General features: G+C 41.6%; 1 protein-coding gene across 1 annotated transcript in view; it reads left to right on the top strand.

The window, feature by feature from the left end:
* Nucleotides 1-21,305, top strand: part of AMPH (amphiphysin) — a 114,543-nt gene that overhangs the window by 44,982 nt on the left and 48,256 nt on the right. The window contains exons 2-4 of the mRNA XM_062567912.1: nucleotides 6,535-6,615; nucleotides 13,020-13,074; nucleotides 19,686-19,780. Coding sequence (XP_062423896.1) covers nucleotides 6,535-6,615; nucleotides 13,020-13,074; nucleotides 19,686-19,780 — 231 coding nt within the window. The remainder of the gene's footprint in view (nucleotides 1-6,534; nucleotides 6,616-13,019; nucleotides 13,075-19,685; nucleotides 19,781-21,305) is intronic.

Below are 21,305 nucleotides of genomic sequence, written 5' to 3'. Positions count from 1 at the left end.
GAACAGGATGGGACCCAGTATTGAGCCCTGGGGGACGCAACTAGCCACAGGCCTCCAACCGGACTCCACGCCACTGATGACGACCATCCGAGCTCAGCCTTCCAGCCAGTTCTCAATCCACCTCACTGTCCACTCGTCTAACCCACACTTCCTGAGCTTATCTAGGAGGATGTTATGGGAGACAGTGTCAAAAGCCTTGCTGAAGTCAAGGTACACAATGTCCACTGCTCTGCCCTCATCTACCCAGCCAGTCATTCCATCATAGAAGGCTATCAGGTTGGTTCAGCAGGATTCCCCTTGGTGAATCCATGCTGTCTACTCCTGATCACCTTCTTTTCCTCCATATGCCTGGAGATGACATCCGGAATGAGCTGTTCCCTCACCTTTCCAGGGATGGAGCTGAGGCTGGTCGCCTGGCTCCTCCTCTGTGCCCTTTTTGAAGACTGGAGTGACATTGGCTTTCTTCCAGTTTTCAGGCACCTCTCTAGTTCTCCATGATCTTTCCAAGATGATGGAGAGTGGCCTTGCAGTAACATCTGCCAGCTCCCTCAGTACTTGTAGGTGCATCCCATCAGAGCCTATGGATATGTGGGTGTCAGGTTTGCCTAAATGATCTCTGACTCAATTCTCCTCAACCAAATGAAAGTCTTCCTCCATATGCCTGGAGATGACATCCGGAATGAGCTGTTCCCTCACCTTTCCAGGGATGGAGCTGAGGCTGGTCGCCTGGCTCCTCCTCTGTGCCCTTTTTGAAGACTGGAGTGACATTGGCTTTCTTCCAGTTTTCAGGCACCTCTCTAGTTCTCCATGATCTTTCCAAGATGATGGAGAGTGGCCTTGCAGTAACATCTGCCAGCTCCCTCAGTACTTGTAGGTGCATCCCATCAGAGCCTATGGATATGTGGGTGTCAGGTTTGCCTAAATGATCTCTGACTCAATTCTCCTCAACCAAATGAAAGTCTTCCTTTCTCCAGGCTTTCTCTCTCATCTCTAGGCCCCCTAGGATTCATGAGGGCTGCCCTTAGCAGTGAAGACTGAAGCATTCAGTAATTCTGCCTTCTCTGTATCCCTTGTAACCAGGGCATCCACCCCATTCAACAGTGGACCTACATTCTCCCTAGTCTTGCTCTTGCTACTGATGTAGTTGAAGAAGCTCTTGACAACCTTTGCCAGATTTAATTCCAAATGGGCCTTAACCTTCCTCATTGCATCCTTGCATACTCTCACAACAGTCCTATGTTTTCCCAAGTAGCCTGTCCCCTCTTCCACATTCTGCATACTTCCTCCTTCTGTTTGAATTTTGCTGGGAGCTCCTTGCTCATTCATGCAGGTCTCCTGCCTCCTTTGTTTGACTTCTTACTCATAGGGATGCACTGCTCTTGAGCTTAGAGGAAGTGATGCTTGAATATTAACGAGCTCTATTGGACCCCTCTTCCTTCTTGGGCCCTAACCCATGGGATTCCTCCAAGGAGTTCCCTGAAGAGGCCAAAGTCTGCTCTTCTGAAGTCCGGGGTTGCAATCCTAATTATTGCACTACTTCCTCTATGCAGGAGCCTGAGCTCCACCATCTCATGGTCACTGCAGCCAAGGCTGCCCCAACCTTCACCTCTCCAAACAGTCCTCTGTTCCTTGTTAGTACAAGGTTCAGCAGGACACCTCTCCTCATTGGCTTCTCCATGACCTGTGTCAAAAAATTATCATCAGTGCTCTGCAGGAAGCTCCTGGACTGTTTGTACACAACTGTGTTGACTTTTCAGCAGATATCAGGGTGGTTGGAGTGCCCCATGAGAACCATGGCCTTCTAGCTGTCTGTAGGAAGCCTCATCGACTTCCTCTTCCTGATCAGGTGGCCTGTAGTAAACATGCACAGCAGTGTCACCCATGTTAGCCTGCCCTTTAATCCTTATTCATAAGCTCATGACTTGCTTGTTGTCCACCCCTAGGCAGTGCTCAGTACATTGCAGTTGTGCTCTCACACAAAGAGCACTTCCACCTCCTCACCTTCTGGCTTGTTTTTGCTAAAAAGCATGTAGCTGTCCATGACAGCATTCCAATTATGCGAGCTATCCCACCATGCCTCTGTAACTGCAGTGAGATCATGGCCCTGTGACTGCACGCAGATCTCTAATTCCTCTTGTTTATTCCCCATGCTGCATGCATTGGTGTACAGGCATTTCAGAGATGTGACTGAGCATGCAGACTTCCCGGAAGAGAAGCAAGAGGATGCTGCATAGTCATGTCCCATACGCACTTCCCCAGCTGCATGTGTCCACTGGAGTCATCTGGACTTGAGCCGCATTTTGCTGACCACCCTGTCTCTGTAACTCTCCCCTTCCCCCATCTTTCCTACTTTAAAACCCTCCTTACCAGGCTGGCTGACATGTTGGCAAAGACAAGTGTGCCCCTCTTAGTGAGGTGTATACAGTCTCTCCCCATCGATTGTCCATCTTGAAACAGGGTTCCATGGAAACCTAAAAGCTTGTTATGAACACCAGCAATGCAACCAGGTCTTAACTTGGAAAATTTGTCTACTCCCATCCTTCCCCCTCACTGGTGGGATTGAGGAGAAAATGACCTGAGCTCCCGGACCCTTGACCACCATCTCCAAGGTTCTGAAATCCTGCTTGATGGTTTCTAATTTGTCCTCGGTGTCTTTAAGTGCCCACATGGAAGAGCATAGTCTGATGCATGGACAAGCCTTGTCAGTTTTTTCATGGCATCTTGTGTTCAAGCTCCTGGGGGCAACAAACCTCTCTAGACAGGAGGCTGGGTTGGCAGATAAGTACCTCTGTTCCCTGCAGTAGGGAGTCACCTACAGCAATCACTCGCTGCTTCTTCTGGGTGTTCCTGCAAGCCACAATGTCTGTCGGCCTAGTTGTTTTTCTTGAAGCTATGCTCAGCTCCTCCTCAGCCAGGAGAGTGCTAAATCTGTTCCTCAATTGCAAGTCTTAAGGAGGAGTAAGAGCCTTTCTCCTCCTCTGAGAAGTGACCAGTTTCCAGCTGCCTTCTACAATGTTATGATGTACCATTTCACAAGGCACAGAACCCTCTGGCAGCTCCACTGCTGTGGGGTTTTTTGGACTCCTGAAGCTGTGTGATTTCCAGGAATACCCTATCTATCTCTTGCTCATCTTCTCAGTTGCAGCCTGTTGACTTCCTCCTGTAACTCCCTAACCTGATAATACAACTTGTCAACAATAGCACACCTTCTGCAGGAGAGCTGACTGCCAGCCCGGGCCTCACGGAGAGGCCCCAAGCACTCCTGCAGTCTAAGACTTGTAGAGCTGCATCTACTGTTAGAGGGTCTGTCTGAGTCAAAGCCTCTGACACAGCTGATGCTGTGACTCCAACATCTACCGGGGGATGTGCTCTGCAGCATGTCATGACATTATCTGAGGAAGTGTACACTACTAGGATTGGAAATGAAGGTGCTTTCTTGTGCCCTTCTGCATGAACTGCTACGTCTGTTTGCTGCCTGTTAGCTGCACTTGTTAGCCTGGCTCCAAACCCTCAATATGGGTAAGTGAGCACAGAGAGCTAAAAGAAACTATTAGCACTACTCCATTGAGATCTCCTTTCTTTGACACATTGTAGAACACTCTAAGGCTGTCATAAAATATTTCTCACTTGCCCTTCTTTTGCTGTTATGGGCCAATGAACCGAGTACTCTTGTTTACTAAATCTCATCCTTATGTAGAAGGGTGGTTAAACTGTGTCTGTAGAGGGAGTTTAGGCACTCTCTGCTGTTGAGCACAACCTTCATTCTTCTATAACAGAGGGCCGTAAAATGGTCACTTGTAACATGGACTTTTCAAATGTTATTTTTTTCTCTTAACCAGTGTCAAGCCTACTGCTAGTAGGCTGATCAGAGATGAGTGAACAGGGAATATAAGGAAGTATTAGCCATTAGCTTTTCTGACCCCAGCTGAGTCCAACGTGTTGAGATTGCTGAATATTTGCCAGTATCTTAGAGCTGTCCGCTTCTTTTTCTGAAAGCTGACCCTAACCCAGACCTTGCCTCAGATCTTGACCCAGCTGGTGTGCATAACAAGAGGAACAAAATCTATCTAAAGTTTGTGTCAGTCTGTTCATGGAAGAGTTAGAGTTAGAAGAAGCCCTGAGTGTATAGGCAAGCCTTCATCTAGCCTTAACCCTGTCTCAAAGACACTCTGCAGGTAAGTTGACCACAGTGGGCAAAAATAAACTACAAGCTGCAGACTTCCTGATGATACCCAATTTCCTATTTATAACCTAAGGGCTTAAATAAGGTCTAGGAGGTTTAGCAGCAATCAGTTTCAAAGACTTGCTCTTTTTCTGGTTACCTGACTTATTTAGAGTGCTGGGGGCAAAGTTTTGTTCACAATTAGGAAAAGAGTGATTGCAAAACGCTGTACTACACGTTCAGTGGACAACGGGGTTAAATGAAAGATAGGATCTGTTTGTTGTAGTTTATTTTAGCCCCAGTTTGCTCAGTTGTCTCTATGTAGAACTGTAGGATTAGAGGTAGGATTAGGATAACACTAAAGAAATGAAGAGCGAATGAAGCCCGGTTATCTGAGTGTATCCTGCATGGGCTGCAGGATTTCAGGGAGTGCAAGTATTACTAGCTAATACTTTATTTTATTCTCAAATATCAGGCGTATCTCTACTGAGTTTGTAGGTTGTGGTTTGAGTTAGGATTAGCATAACTTGAAAATTGTGTTATTAGTGGTTAAAATCAGGGTTGATGTTTGCTGGAGCAAGTTTGATTACTACCTTTTAGCCTCAATTTAGTTCAATAGCTGTTAAGATTTTGAAAGTTGGAGTAGGAAAAAAGGGACATATGAGGTAAGTGCTGTGTAAGGTAGGTTGTTCCCTTCTGGGCCTTGTTCGACTGTGCCTGAGTGCACATCCAGAGATACAGACGTTTACTCTTAACTTTTTGAGAAAGAAGAGAAGAGGATAACCTTTCTTGTCCTGGATTGTTACTTTAGTTGTGAATAGCTCAGACTTTACTTAATGTGCCTTCTAGTTGCTCCTGTGGCCTTGACTTGAACGTGTTGCTTTTGGTCAGGAGGCTCACCTGGCACCCATGTCTTTGAAAAGAAAACGTTGCATTTTCAGTGTGCTCTCTGGCATGGATGAAAGTCATGCTGTGGTCAGGTGTAGACTGTTTGCCCCACTGGTGAGGGAGAAAAGTTAAAGGCCTATGGTAATGTTAAATGAAACGATTCCTCTATAAAACTATCCTTGATACTTTTTAATATTTTACGAAGAAGTTGGTAATGAGAGCATCTGAGGCCCTTGGGATTATTCAGCAGGCATAAAAGTAACTCAAAATACTCGAATGAACCAGAGGAACAAAAAGTTGCAAAGCTATAGGCAGCAAAAGGCTAGCCTTACACAATGTTTTCTCTCTCATGTCACTCTTTTTTTTTTTTTTTTTTTTTTTCTGTTGTAAGCATGTCAGAGCTTCCTTTAAGTTCCATGTGCCAAATCCATAGGTAGTATTTGCATCACCTTTGTCATCATCTCCACCTCCTGTTTCTATTAAGGCAGCGCTCTCTTCCCCTTTTTGAATGCTGTTTTTTATGACTCAGGGCTGACCATAGGGGAGAGGCCACATGGTCTGAGAGAGGCAGATCTGGGTCCGTACAGTGTTTTGAGACGAATAGGAGGTGATATTTATTCATGGTATTAGTTAACTGCTACAGTTTCCATTTTTGTATTATTACCTGTCACTTTGTTTCCTCTAAGAACTGAAAGTTTGGGCCCTTTTTCATAGGGGGAACAAACTGAATGTTGCTGTCTGAGGTGATGCATCCCTTATGCAATGTTCTGTAAAGATTTGAGAGCTGGTTGAAAAGAAGGGTGAAGCCTATTTGCACCTAAAGATAAATCTTTAGCATTAGAAAGAGTGGCTAATGCTGGAATTTAATAACAGAATGCATTTTTTGTAGTTAAATACAGTCTAAAGCATAACTGTTTCAGATTACTTTTCAAATAGCTATTCACATGAATAACCTGTATTGCTAACATATTGCTGTACACTTACTATCTGGCAGATGACAATCCACTACTGAATTAATGATGGGAGAGGGTGAAATACGAACACAGAAGTATTAAGCGCCCTTTAGCTCTCTAATTTCTCACTCAACCTTAGAAAATTTGTCCGTTTCTTCCTTGCTTTGAAAGTTTGGGATTTTTTGCTAAAGGAAAAGTTGCTTCATATTAAAAGAAAAAAAAGGCAAGAACCCTGTACTTTGCAGTAAATTTCTGCACACATGCACATAGACATCCCGTGCTCCTGGCTACATACACAAAATGTTTCATTTTGTGTCTATAATCATCCTTTGTTATTTTGACAAAATGGTTTCTTGTGTGATTGTGTGAACTTTACGGACAGTAGTGCATGCAGCGCCCCCAAAATATAAATGTTATTTAAGCATAACTGCAAGAACAGAAGTGTTGAAAGTAGCAGCTTTTTATATTGTGACATTAGTATAAGATCTAATCAATTAATTTTTTTTCTCCCCTCCCCCTACCCCCATATAGGTCCTTCAAAAACTAGGAAAAGCAGATGAAACCAAAGATGAACAGTTTGAAGAATATGTTCAAAATTTCAAGCGGCAAGAGGTCAGTAACTTTTTTGATTGCTTTAATTGTGTCTTAGGAAGAATAGAGTATATTTTAACTTTCTGCTTTTGAAGAAGATGCTGCAGGGCAACAGGTAAAAAACTGTTTTGAACTGTAGAAGTATAAGATTTTGTCCTGCCATTTCCAGACAGAAAGAAGCCCTTCAATTTGTGCATGCAAAGGGCTAAGAATTGCATGTATAATAGAAGGCCAGAATTTAATCGTAGCTAACATCATCATGCTAGAATTCCTTGGAATTGGTGTCATGACAGAAGACTTCTGTCAGTGTAACTGAGAGCAGAAGGTGGTCCAGATTAAATTCAGCTTTGCAGCTGACAAAAATAAGTAAGTTATTTATCTGCTTGGTTTCATGTTGGGGATCCTTTCTGTTAGTGGTATGCAATATTAGTGGGTCTTTTTGAAGTTAATAGATGAATGGTTTTATCCTGCTATGTGTTATCACACATCCCTGTTAGTGCAGGGTTGCCAGGGACTGTGGTGGTAGTGCTGCTGAGGCACTCCTGGGGAGCAGGGCTCTGTGGTTCTTAATTTTGTAAACACACACATGAAAACAAAGGTGCCTTAAAGAGTTTGGAATCTGCTCCCAATGCGGTTCTAAATTCTAAGCTCAATTACTCTTGCATTGTTGGACGGACTTCTGCTCTGAGGTGACTAATTGCAATTAATTACACAGTAGCTTTCCAGTGTAAATTAATGCCTACCGTGAGCATTAATGCCACCAAGAAAAGAATCCTGTTATATAAGTATGAATTGAGATACCTATAGTCTTTGTGAGCTATCCTTTAGAGTTGGTTTGTAAACGCCCTGAAGGGTCAGAGCTACTCCCACACATTTTACATGACTTGGCTTATGTCAATGTTTGGGATTCCTAGCCTGAATCAGTGCTATCTACCACATATGCTTCTGTCCTTCCTATGCAAACACAAATCCTGCTTTCTGGAACACTGATGAACTCTTCTGCATCTTACGGTGACAAAGCCATTATTTTCCTCTCTTAGTCTAGAATAGAGAGGGAGGCTGTAAGAGCTGGGCCTGTTTAGCCTGGGGAAGAGAAGACTGAGGGGGGGGGGGGATCTTATCAATGTGTGTAAGTACCTGAAGGGAGGGTGTCAAGGGGATGGGGACAAACTCTTTTCAGTTGTCCTGTGTGACAGGACAAGAGGCAATGGTCAAAAACTGAAGCACAGGAAGTTCTGCCTGACCGTGAGGGGGAATTTCTTCCCTGTTGACTGTGAGGGGGAATTTCTTCCCTGTGAGAGTGACGGAGCACTGGACCAGGTTGCCCGGAGAGGTCGTGGAGTCTCCTTCTGTGGAGATCTTCAAGGCCCACCTGGATGCAACCCTGTCTAACATGCTCTAGGTGACCCTGCTTGAGCGGGGGGTGGGGGGGTTGGACTAGATGATCTCCAGAGGTCCCTTCCAACCTTACTGATTCTATGACTCTAGGATTCTATCTGCAAACTGGTTAAAAAGCTTGAAAGAAATAGACTTAGGTCAGAGAGTTTGTTATAGCAAAAGATTAAGATGTGATTTATTCCAGCATACTAGTGGGTTGGAACAAAGGAAAGTGAAAAGGTTCTTTTTAGTCTTGGGAGGAAAGATGTAAGAACTAAAGCTTGCAGATGAAATGAGTCTAAGCCCTAATTTACTACTGGAACATACAAACTGGATTTTCCTTGTTTGAACTATTCTGTTTAAAGCGGGACACATTTCAGTGACATATACTTAGCCAAAGAAGCTACTGATCCCCCTAGAAGGAAAATAAGTAAAACACAGTGGTCTGCAACATATAAAAAGCTAGTTTGGTCTCATTGCATTTTCTGTTTTTTAAACTCTGTGAAACACTGCAACTGCCATCATCACTTGTACCGAGCCCAGTCTTGACACTCATGGAATGAGTATTCAGTCGGGAACATCAGCTTCATAAATACCGCGCATCTCCTGTTGGCAGGGATGGGTGTTGTTTTTCTCTGTTTAGTTACGTCCTGTGTCAGCTATACAGTGACTTCTGAGACAACTCCGATTTTTTTTTTTTTTTTAGGTTTGTGTTTATTGTTCATTTTTCAGAATGGATGTTCCTGTTCAGGAATGTTCTTCTGCTAACAGTGCTGAAAAACTGAGAACAACAAACCTTTCTTTGTTTGTATTTATTTTTATGTGTTTTTATCTTTATTTGTATTTTATAGAAGTCCTTTGGGGAGCAGGAGAGAAAGTTACTCTTTTAACTGTATGTGTTTCTTTAAGTTTTGGCTTGTGGAATAGTACTTTGTCCATTTCTATATGATCTGAAGCATCTCTGTATACTGTAGCTCTGAATTTAATGCCTTTTATTAAAACTGTCCAGAGATGATAGTTAAGGGCTGCCAGGTCAGCTCAGTAAACAATGGCAGGAGAGGAAGAGCATAGCACTCATTAACCAAAAAACAGCTAATTGAAAAACTGAAATGTTAGTGCACACTGTTCCTTATCTGAAGAGTAGATTGGATGGCAGGTATGTACCAAACTCAGTAGAATGCTCTGTGTAAAGATAATTCCAGCAGATTAATCTTTCTTTCTGGAGGAAAAACCTGTTTAGGCTGCTCAGGAATCAGTTCCCACTTCTTTTTGAATACAGTCCCTTATGAATATGCAGACCTACAGTTGAATTACTCAGATAAATCACCATGGGGAAACTGAGTCATCTTGTGCCCAGAGAGAGCAGAGCACAGTGGCTTTGCGGAGCCTCAGGAATCTTGTTCTCAGAAGCAGTAAGGTCTGCAACTGAAAGAAGCAGTCCAAAGATTTTGATTTGGAACAGTGAGTAGAACCAATATTTACCTTTCACTTAAATTTAGTTATAAACAAGAATTTGCAAATCTTAAATTAAAAAAAAATGTAAAGAAAGGCTTGTGGACCCCATAAACTCATTTATGACAGATTTTCAAGGAAGTGCAGGGAATTTTTCAAAGCTTAGACCTTCCATTCTGCACAGCTGATTTTGGATGTGCTTAGCCTCTTAATCAGCCTGTTAATCAACCCTGAAGTTTAGAAAAAGGGGGGGGGGGGGGGGAAATCCTGCATATTTCTCTGCTGTGAAAATACCAAGTCCATTGGGGCTTTACCTGAAATTTCATCTCTATTCTGTTACTCAAGGAACTGCATCTTATACTTCCTTTTTTCTTTCTTTCTTTTTTTTTTTTTTTTTTTTTTTTTTTTTTTTGGCAAGAAGTTAAGTAGCACTTACCATGTTCCCAAATGTAGCAACTCTCAGTGCTTGCTTAATTTTTGTAAGAGGTTGATACTCTCTTTTCCTTCTCACTATTACTTCTTTTTCCATATGGAGTTTGGATGTCAACAGTTTAAATATATCTAGTGTGTAAGCGTATTAACATTGCATATTTTATATGTGCACACAGAGATTTATCAGTTACTATTCCAAATCAGAAGCCAAAGAAACATTGTTAGAATAAAGTGTCAAGTGCTGCAGTTGTTCCTTTATAAAATGAGATAAAAAGGAAGAGCCATTTTTTGCTCTTCAGTGAGCAGAGCCTGCTTCTGTTGATTGCTGTACTAAATGCATCTCTTGAAGGAAAAGGTGTAACTGTTAGGGGTCCTGAGAAGTTTTATCCTGGCCAGATGCTCATTTGCTGCAATTTGTTTAGCTTCTGACAGCTACAGCACGACATTGATTTCAAGCTGTTCTTAGGGACAGTTAACCTGCATTGAAGCACTGGTTTTGTATTAGACATGCAGTTGACTACTTAGAATTCATTAGTGATCCGAGACACAAAAGACACATTCCCTGCCTACACCCAGCACTGGATGTGCCTCAGGGTGTCCCATCTGGCCCCTGGTGGCTACTCCAGAATTTCACAGCTCTGCCTGCAGTCCCATTTAGTGGCCACTGGCTCTGCGAGGGTCTCTCAGGTACCTTATGACATCTTCAGGGCAGCAGGCGTACATGTTTCTGCAGCTGAATATCCCTCCCTCCACCTCCCAGAGGGGCACAAGTTCCACGCTGCAGCAGCAAAACATGGGCAATTGCTTTTGAGCTCGGTCTTTCCAGATGTCTGTGCTGAGATGGGCAGCCTGGTAGGAGGGCCTAGACAACAACTCTCAGGGCCCTGGGGGCATATGTGGGTCTTGTTGGCCAACTCCATGTGGCACTCCTGCTCACACCTGACCGGGGTCCCATTTCAGCTTGGTCCTGGGCATTCAGTCCCTGCCTGAGCCTCATCTCCTGCTGGACCCTGGACCTGGCTTATTCTCTCACTGTACTGGGAGCTGTAGGTGAACTCTGTTACCAGCTCCCAGCTCTGCCTGCCTGACTCAGACCCTGTGGATGGCGCCTCAGTTCCTGGCCCACTCCCACTCGTGGTGCAGCCCCACCAACTGAGTTGACCAGGTGCTGTGAGGGGTGTGAGTCACTCATCTAAATTTTGGCTTCCAACTGCCCTTTCACAAAGTTGAGTGTCTCCCTTAGGACCTACTGTATTTAGAAGCCGCCTGTGGGTGTCTCACAGGGTGTAACAAGAGGTGCTAGAGGGCTATGTTAAGCAAAGAATTCAAGATTTTCTAGATTGCTCTCTTGATTCCACCAACCGCATTGTCAAGATCTGTGCTGATTGTAAGGGGAGGTAAGGCAGAGAGCTCATGTGTGGGCAGTCATAGGTGTCTTAGTCAAGAGCAGAGTGAAAGACATGATAAAGAAGGGGAGCTCCAATATGCATTGTAATCACATGGAATTCAATCTGTGTTCTGCAATACCTTCTTTCCTCAGTGTGTTGGGCATCCCATGTATTTATTTGACTATCTTGAATCCCACTTCATTGTTTTACAGATCTTGCACATGGGCTTGGAAGGGAGACAAGAATTCAGACAATAAACAAAAATGTGAACTTTAAGATTACTCTAACTGGTATGCAGATTTGCAATTTCCTTAGTTTTCTGTAGAATCCCCTACTAAACTGCAGGGGATTCTTGATACTAGTTAAGCTGCAATGTATTTTGCTAAACCAAATTGATGCCAAATGTCCCCCAAAGGGAGCTGGACATTGGAAAACAATCTAGACCCTGGTGGGCGGGAGCTTTCTTTTGCAAGCTCCAAAGTATTTTCAAACAGTGTTCAGAGGGAATTTGTTTGATTTTTCAGGAGCAACCCCCGAATGTACTTCAGATACTAGCTAGGCCAGATACAGGCAGGTACCAGCTGTGCAAATTATTTTGGAGGTGGTGGGAGGGAGGAATCTCTACTGATAATTGTCGCATCCTGGAATGTATGCTTAATTATTATCTTGTGACTTGAGAGGGCATCTTTTCCCCACAGTAAGAAGAGACATAGTATGCTGATAAATCTCATCTCAGCCTCACTCATTTCCAGTTAGGCAAGATTCCCTGGAATATGAAGCTCTGTTTTATCCTACCAACTAATTTCTGAAGGAATGATCCAGATCTGTTCTAACTAATTTCTTTCTTCAGCTGAGACAGTGGGGTATCTGATGTTTTGCTTTTTTTGACTGTGCTGGTTCATTTGCTTCCAAATGGGAAGTCTGAACCATAGTCACATTAGGCTAATTTTAATTGCATGTTGAATACAGCCTATTATGTCTCTGTTGCTTTTAATGTCTGTGCTGGTTGTTCTGGGCGAGGATGTGAAGTTGAGTGATGAATTTCTCTCTGACTGTTTTCAGAGCAGCATTCTATAGGTTTCTTCAGGAGTCCTTTGTGATAACTGACCTTTGAAATAGTTGACATAGCTAAGCTCTGGAGTTGAACACACAAACTGAATGTGATCCAGTTTCAAACAGTTTTCTGTTAGAGCTGCTACTATATTGCTTATAGATGCAACTGTAGTTGTAGAAACTCAATTTAGTATTTAGAAAGTCTAGCTTGATATTTTATGTGCATAGAGTACTTTTAGTCATACACTTGTAGCCTCTGAACTTGATGTCATTATACCTCCCAAATTTCCATCAAATCCATTAGGCTGGGCCCTGCTTTCGGAATGTGAGTATCCTTGTAGGGAGATGTAATATAGGTATGAGGGTAGGATCCTAGCTTGAGGAGTGAGGAGTTTAGTCCTTTGGCTGGGGTGCTTCCCTGTGCAAATGGCTGAACTAAAACTAGAAAATTTAGCCTATAGAGTTACACTATGTGTAGTATCTTGCACAGGCCACCTTTTCTATGTGAACCTGTGTATGCACCTGCAGCAAGTATGTCTGAAATGCTTACAAGTGACTTGATTCATCAGACAGGTTGTGAAATCGCTTTTTGTTGTCAAGCTTGACATACTATATGTATATTTTAAGGCATATAATACAAGTGAAATGTGTTTTCTTTTCTTTTTTCTTTTTTTTTTTTTTTTTTTTACATTTTTTTTTTTTGCATTTTTTCTCCTTTTCCAGGCAGAGGGTTCCAGGCTCCAGAGAGAACTGAGAGGATATTTAGCTGCCATCAAAGGTGAGTTTTAAGTCATGCTTCCACAAAGGAAACTTTTTTTTTTTCCAAATTGAAACAAGTAGGCTTGTTTAAAGTCTGCAAGGAGAAATACAAATAATTTTGTTTTTGTCATTATTAGACCATTTTTGTTTTGGATCTGGCATAGGCACTGCAGTTTCTTCCTAGATTTTCTGCAGCTTTGATCTCAACTCATGTGCCTGCAGTTTTGCATGGATGGCACTTTCGGGACTGTGCTGTGTGTGCAGGACTGCTACCTAGATTCTTACATGTGCATGCATGTTGAACACCAGCAAAATCTGCACATGTTGTGTTGTTAGTCTTTGCAAATGCTAGAACAAGAAATATTCCATACAAGGCAAGGGGATTCTAGCAGACTGTGTTACCTCCACAACTGTAACATTTCCAGATATTGCTAGTCAGATGATAAATCTCCTCCCTTCCAAAATATGCCTCCTGAGATGCTGTATTTTCTTGTGTATTTCTGACTGTTGAGTCCATTTTTTTTTCTTTCCATTTTGAAAATAGAATGCTTTAATACTGCTCTGAAGAACCAGTAATGGTTTGGGGAAAAAACAATAACAACAACAAAAAACAACTCCCCCTCCAAAAAAAAACTTAGAAATCACTGTGTCTTTTACTGTGTCATAATAAAGCTTCAGCAGCTATTGCCAGAGAGGGTAGCTCTTTTTGATGGGAATTGTAAAATAGAGATCAAAGCAGTAGGTTAGTGTCTTTGTTATTTGCTGGATGTGCTGAGCAATGAAAATTCTTCACCAGATATGAGGTGTTTCTCCTTGCAGGAATAAGCATAGAGTCTTTTGTGCTTAGAAGAAATTCAGCATTTCAGCATCTTTTTTTTTTTTTTTTTTTTTTTGAAACTTATCTGATGCTGATTTTACATTCTTATTTTTCAGTCGACCCCTTTCTCACACCCACTGTCAGCTGTGTGTGTACTCAGAAGCAGTGAGATGAGGCTGTTTGTTGACCAGATGGCTTCTCTATCCTGTAGGATGAGTGTTTACATGGTAGTATGATTTCCATGTTGGTGTCAACAGTCCTCCTCTCCATGTTTCTCACTTTCTCCATCTCTCTCTCTCTCTCTCTCTCTCTCTCTTTGTCCATCTTTCTCTCTCTGTCTTCCTCTTTTCTTTTCCTAGTACTTTTTGCGTTAGCGGCACTTTTGCTGGTTTGCTGTTTAGTGTACTACTACTCTTTCCACCAAGTTTTATTTTTAACTTTGAGATTTTTCACTGTGTGAATTTCATCCTTTTTTGCTGTGTTTTTGTGTTCCGAGGCTTCCTTTTACTGCAGCCTGTAAGTCCATATTTGAAAATAACTTGGACTGACTTTGTTGCTGTTTGGTAAGATGTTGTTATCCTCAAGTCTTAAAGACCCAGCCGTAAGCAGCTTGCATGAATCTTAAAAATGTTATCCTCTGAAATGAGGAAAGCCACCAGTGGGCATCCTTGGTACCTGTGTTGGCCCACCTTCCTGCTGCAAAGCAAGATGCCAGCCTGGGATTGCAGCCACAATAGACAATTCAGGGACTTCCCCAAGCCTTCCCTCCAACTCCCCTGGGCTGAGCAGTGGCAAAGGCCCCTCCAGGTTTTGGTGGCAGAAAGAGATGCGACAACAGCTACAGCCTCAGTGCTTCTTGTTCTGTGAAGGACTGCTACCATTAAAACAGTTTGGGATGAGCTATGCAAAAAAGCACAGGAAGCCTGCTCATGGATACTTATACCATCTAGTGGGATTTCTTTACTTGGCGTGTCTGGGCCTTGGAGGCATGCCATAATTACGGGTTTGTTTCTGGGGGGAGAACACTGATCATATCATTAGAAAATAATGCACTTGATATCCTTGTACTCCTGCAGGTGTGAGAAAGGGAGTTCATTTTAAAGGGCTTCAGGAACTGGCAAGACTGCTGTTTTGTTTAACTGGAAGTACCTGTCTGAAGTTGAAGTGTTGTTACCTAGTAATAAGTTTAACTTTACTACATGACATTTGAGTGTCTGGATTTTAGAAATTTGAAAGTACTATAAGACCAGGGTACAATTTAAGGAAGTAATGATGAAGTGACCCTTCTTTTAGCCCTTTTTATCCCTTCATTTTAATGTATTGGAATAAATGCTTCTATGATTGTCTTGCACATTCTTAAAATAGAAATTTTTTTGCTGTGTTCACACTCTTCTTTGATTCTGAGGCACTTCTTGATCTCAACAGGACCTTGATCTTTACTGCTGGTTACTCAAAGACTCAGAAGAACCATGGCATAAAGCTGTCAAACTCATGAATATTTTTTGTGATGCTTTATTTCACCTGCATGGTAATTTCAGGTCTGTTCTTCTGTGTGTTGTTTCAGCAGTGTTTGTACAGACAGTAGAGAAAGCTGTGCCCTGTCCCCCATAGCTATAGTCTTCTGGTGCCTCAGTCTTTTAAGCCCTCCAGTCTCCTTGGCAACATGTATCTGAGTCCTCTACTCCATGATTTTCTTTTTTAAGCTTTTGAGAGGTGTAGGTGATTATAAAGATTTTATGGGCCAACCTCTAGAGAAACCCTAATGAGCCTTCTGTGGTTGACTCTCAGCTCTTTGCAGGCACAAATGCAGACCGGGAAATAACTATCTAAATTTGCATGTAGGTGGCAAGTACAGAGGTGAAAAGGAATCTTACATCATAAAAACAAAACTAAACGAAAAAAGCAGCATATTTTTCAGACTTGATTTAGTGATAAGTAATAACTGGTCTACAGGAGGAGAAAGGGAGATTAAGGCAGTTTTATTGATGAGTTGTCAGTCTTTGGCTGACAGAATTGTGCATATACTGCAGACACACAAAACTCTTAAAATCAGTCATTTAATTTCTTGGAAGCAATAAAGTTGTTCATCATCTTTCTGTAAAATTTTGCAATGAATTATGAAATAATTGAATTGTTCTGGTGGAAACTCTACTGAGTAGCTAGTGATAATGAATACAATTCTTATAGCAGGACAGGTAATTTCCCTAGAGAACCTCACATGAAATTCTCCTCACTTTGATAGTTAACTATTAATAGACAGACCGAGGTGACTTGCTCTAGGAGGAAAATGCAGTTTTCTCTGTGATTCAGCCTAGACCTCCCTCTTTGGGGCATCAGGAGACCCATAATAAATGGGTTCCCAGGTTGACATGAAGTCCTTGGCCAGCCTTGTTGCTTTGGCCCATGTCGAAGGTGTCCAGGTTGTATTGATCTCCTTGGGAATTTGAGTATATTGGAATTGTGCTGGCAAAGAGTCAGTTACCCTCTGCCATCTCTAGAGCTCCATAATGAGGATGCCTCTGCTTTAGTCTCAAATTTATTATTCTATCTCGAGCATCCCTATCATGTGTGGACCTCTAGAAGCCCTATGAGACCCCAGGGACATGTATTGTTTCTCATAGAAAGAAGGATGATTTTCATGCAGAAGCCTCAGACTTCAGGACTTGGATTATTTAGCATCACTTTTCCTGAGTAATTCAGTTTTGGCATTTCTAGTTATTCATAAGTGATCCAATTACCAAGAAGAAACTATACTAATCAAACAATTGGTATTAAGTATAAACTTCTAACAGTTTGTCAGCAGTAAAAATTATTTTCACATTTCTTAGTACTTAATGACTTGCTTTAAATGACTTATCCTTTTTAATGGATAGCAGTTAAAAAAGGCAGAGTGACAGCCTCCAGCCTATGTATGACATTAATCTTAATTTTAGAGCTGAATAATGTATTAGACTTGTCAGTACATATGAAATAATTCATTGTGAAATCCTCACAACACACTCTTCTCTTCCCCCCACAATGTTTGGGCAATGAGTGCACTGGCATGAACAAGAATGGAAGGAGACCTGGTTAATATAGACCTATGCACTCATCTGGAGTATTGCGATAAATATGAGTAGAGAGGGGTAGACCAGATGACCTTGGTCTCTGGGAATTTTAGACTGAAGCCCTATTTGGCTGAAGAAGCCAGATACTGCTGTGCTTCACACTACCACTGGGTGTGATTGATGCTTTATGCAGGAATATGCTTGGATGAAAGATTACCAGATTATCAGACTGGAAAAAATTGTGAAAGCTAGCACAAGTTTGATAGGAATGAAGCATGAGATATTAAGTACCTGTTATTTATTCTCTTAAGCAAATGTAGGCCTGAGTTGTGTAGTATTCAAAAGCAAAAGTCTGTGCAGGCAAAGGTGCTCTACCTGAAGCTGGCTTGTGGCTGAGCTGAATGCAAACTTCAAGAGAGATTACAGAGGAGCTCAGCTGGCACACCTGCCACAGGAACATATGTCTCAGATTTTGTCTACCATGTGCTGAAGGGCAGAAGTATAGGTGTGAGAAAGGATCAAGTATGAGCAAGGATATATGAGTCATCCCAATATGTGCGTTCATCCTGAGCAGGCAGAATGCAGTGATTTAAAGCATAACAGTACTATATTAGTTTTGCCTTAACTGCAAAGTTGATTTAATTTGCAATGGCATCAAAGAAGATTTTTAAATGAGTCCCACCTGGAAAAATATGTGATGATCATCTACATTTTAGTGTGATCTAGTATATTCTAGACAAAACCTTCTCTCTTCAGGAAAGCTTTCTTAGCTAGAGATTCATTATCCTAAATGTTATGCACAGAGGAGAGGAGGAAAAAATGTGCCATACATCCTTATATGCTATACAAGTTCTGTGGGCTGAGTTCTGTTATTAAAAGGATCTGCAAGACAATCGAGAAAAAAGTCTTTTGGCACAGCACTGTTTAACAACTTATACTTTCTGCACACCAGGCTTTGTACATTCTCTCCCCTGTACCTGTGCCATTCTGTCCCTTGAACCCAAGGTCTCAGAACAGCCATTTACTTCCATTTTTTTTCCTTAACTCTTTTTGCCTATGCTACTCATTCCAGTGACCACTGTTTTTATACTGAGAGGTGTATCTTTTTGCTTTTCTTTTCTTGTCTTCTTTTGTGTGTGCGCTTTGGAGAGCATAGTGAGATAGTTGCTGAGTAGATCCAAACTGCTCACTCCAGACATTCCAATTTCAAGTTAATTCTCCTTTCTAGGCATTTATTTGTACAGAAAAGACAGCTGTCAATGTTATTTCTAAATCCAGCCATTGAGCAGTTAAATCTGAAGATCACACTCGAGATATTTTTCAAGACAGTTCAGATGTGCTGCAGTAAGCAGACTTTGGCTGGGGAAGAATGTACATTAAAAAAAGTTACTGCTAGGTCAAAACATTATTTTTAGCAGTCGAAGTTGTCGTTGGGATTTTGCAAGGAATTTGAGATAGTTGTCTGTCACTTTCAAATGACTGCCTCTGAACTGACACTTAACATTTTCTTAGACATGGTCATTTTTTTTGTTGGATTCAGAGTTACATTCACTCTTGAAAGTATTCGTGCTCTAGGAAAACAGGAAGACAAACCCCAATGCCTTCACCCAGGGCAACAGTTTATTCGCTGGGATCAAAGTAGTCTCACTGAAGATAAATTTAGGTTCTCTAGTACTATCATTCAATCTATTTGTTATTTATAAATCATTTTAGGTGGAAAGAAAGTCACATCTGTTACATATCAGAGACAGATAAGCTTTGCTAGTCCCTTTTCTTCTTTCACCTGTAGTGTCATAGGCTTCAGAGGTGACTGATCCAGTTTGGTTCATCACAATTCTCTGTAGACACTATGCTGTTACAGATGGAAGTAAATACTATGCTCCACATACTTCTAACCCTATTGGGTCAGCATGGAGATAGTCATTGTTTGTAAAATCACATCTGTTACAGTACACTTTGCAGGTTCTGACATCTTGTTTGCCTGGACACGGCCTCAGCTCTTGCCAGTCTCATCTTGTGCTTCATTATTTATGCAGTTTTATGTCATTGTCGTTGTTGTGGACATTGGTGGGAGCAACATAGCAAGAAAGGAGGGAACCCAAGAGCAAGCAGAAAAGTTTTTTTTTTTTTTTTTTTTTTTTTTCTTTTCTTTTCTTTTTCCTGAACATCACTTTATACATGCAGGCTACTGAGATTTTGGTATCTTTGAAAACAAGCAAATAAAGAAGTCCTGAGGCATGTTCTGCCTTTGTGTGACTTCTCCCCTTTTGGGGACCATTTTTGTTTGGAGCAGATGCATTCTGGCTTCTCTCCAAAGTCCTCCTTTCTAGATATCGTTTCCTCTAAATGTCTGCCATCTCAACTCTGCCATCCAGGAAATGCCTCATTCTCCATGCAAGTAGGCATTGGCACTCAGTATGAATTAGGTTGGAAATCATTCTGCAGAATGGAAGAGTTGGAGAGTAACTGAAGGCCGAAACTCAGGCTTGCGATTTGATGGGCTTCTTAGTGATAATCTTTCAATGAGGTATTAAGTGGGTTTTTTTAGTAAATACAGCTTAATTCTCCAATGGGAAAAGTTTCTTGTTCCTTTGGGGAGTTGAATGAACATAAAGGTTTTGTTTGAGCTCTTGAAAACTATATTCTAAACGTGCTAAAGGGAATAGTATACAGAGTATAAGTGGGTTGAAAAAAAAGATGCTTATCCACTGTTTCTTGTTGTTTTAGGTTATGTTTCTTTTTTTTTTTTTCCCTGTCACATTACAGGGATGCAAGATGCCTCAAAGAAGCTTACAGAGTCTCTTCATGAAGTATATGAGCCAGATTGGTATGGCCGAGAAGATGTGAAAATGATTGGAGAGGTAAGAAGTGTGAAAAGAGGAAAAAAATATTCTGGCTGCAAGTAGATTGATCTGAGCTAATGAGAAGCGTAGGTCTGCAGTTTCCCTGAATTCTTCATTGCTTGTTAAATGCTGTTGTTTCAGCAAGTAAATTACTGGTCTTGTAAAATGCACCTCCTGCTGAGCAGATGCTTCATTTGCAATATCTGTTTTACAAACTAGCTGCATCAAAGTAAATTTTAAAAATGATTACTGAAAAAATGAAAATAGTGTTGGTCATCTCAAGGCCTTTTTTTTTTCTTTTCTGGCCCTGGCTTAAGATTCTCATGTTTCTATTAAGCTGACATAACCTCCCACTGAGGTTAGCATCAATGTGAACAGAATCTGTCCTGAAAGCAGCTGACTGACAAGTTTGTAGATGGTATCTAGAGTTTGAGGCCAAATGAGGCTTGTAGGCTGGTGTTCATTTCAGTGTACCTTTCTTAGGTTACTCTGTGACTGGAGAAAGCTAGCTTTTCTCGAGGACACTGCAGGAGTCTTACCTGAGGAGCTCTGAACTACCTTCCTAGAGTAAACAGCCTTAATTGAGGGAAGTCTGTCAGCAGATGTATTGGCGATGACGAAGTGCAAGCTGTTACCACTGCAGCTTGTGCCTACCTGACATCCAGTGTGGGAGACCTCATGGAAAAAACAATCAACGCAAAACTGGAAGACAGAGTAGTCATTTAAAAACTGCCTGATTACTTTTCTTCTCTTTGGTTGTTCTCCTCTCCCTTCCCCAGCTGCTGAAGGCATGATGTGTTTTTGATTTTAAATGCACCCAACTTCCAAACTATTTAAGTGAAGATAAGGCACCATTTATGTCCTCATAAGTTCACTGGCTAGGAGATCTCCTGCTACATCTCGCTGTAGAACCTCATCTTGTATCCGTAGACTACTAGATTTTATTTTTGGCAATTTTTAATTGTGTAGGAAAGGGCCGAAGTTTCGCCCTTCATCTCCATTTGATATAGGAATAAATGTTAGATGTGCATCTTCAGCATAGGAGATTTGTGTGGGAATCTCTGCTCCTAAATTCTTCCCAGGATAATTGCAAATGTAGATTTGTGCATCCTTAGCAGTGCAATTCAAAATAATTATGTAGTTATCTAGCCCAAGCTATGGATGCTCATGCCCAGACTGTTTCACCTAAATGACTTGTTCTGTATGTTAGAAAAGAAAATGGCTTGCAGGATTCTTCAGCACTGTTTTCAGTCCCCTTAGCTTTCAGAAAACCTCCATGATTTTAGTTTGTCTAAAATAGGTATCAACAAGGTACAAAGGCAGATGTGCAGCCCTGGCACTTGTTTGCTTCGATGTAATGCTGTACTGCTCTCTAGGCCACTGTGATTAAATTTTATGTTAATAAATGAGACAAATTTTTAAGCATGGTTAATGGATTATGATAATTCATTAGGGATTGTGTTAGGGTAGAAAATGAATGAACTAAATGCTGGCCTCCCACAGCATTTATAAAATGCCTGTAGTAGCTCCTGACAAGCAAACA

The sequence above is a fragment of the Rhea pennata genome, chromosome 2, assembly GCF_028389875.1.
Source record: "Rhea pennata isolate bPtePen1 chromosome 2, bPtePen1.pri, whole genome shotgun sequence".
NCBI classification, from domain to species: Eukaryota; Metazoa; Chordata; class Aves; order Rheiformes; family Rheidae; genus Rhea; species Rhea pennata.
The sequence above is the reverse complement of the archived record's forward strand: the minus strand, read 5'-3'. Positions and strand labels throughout refer to the sequence as shown.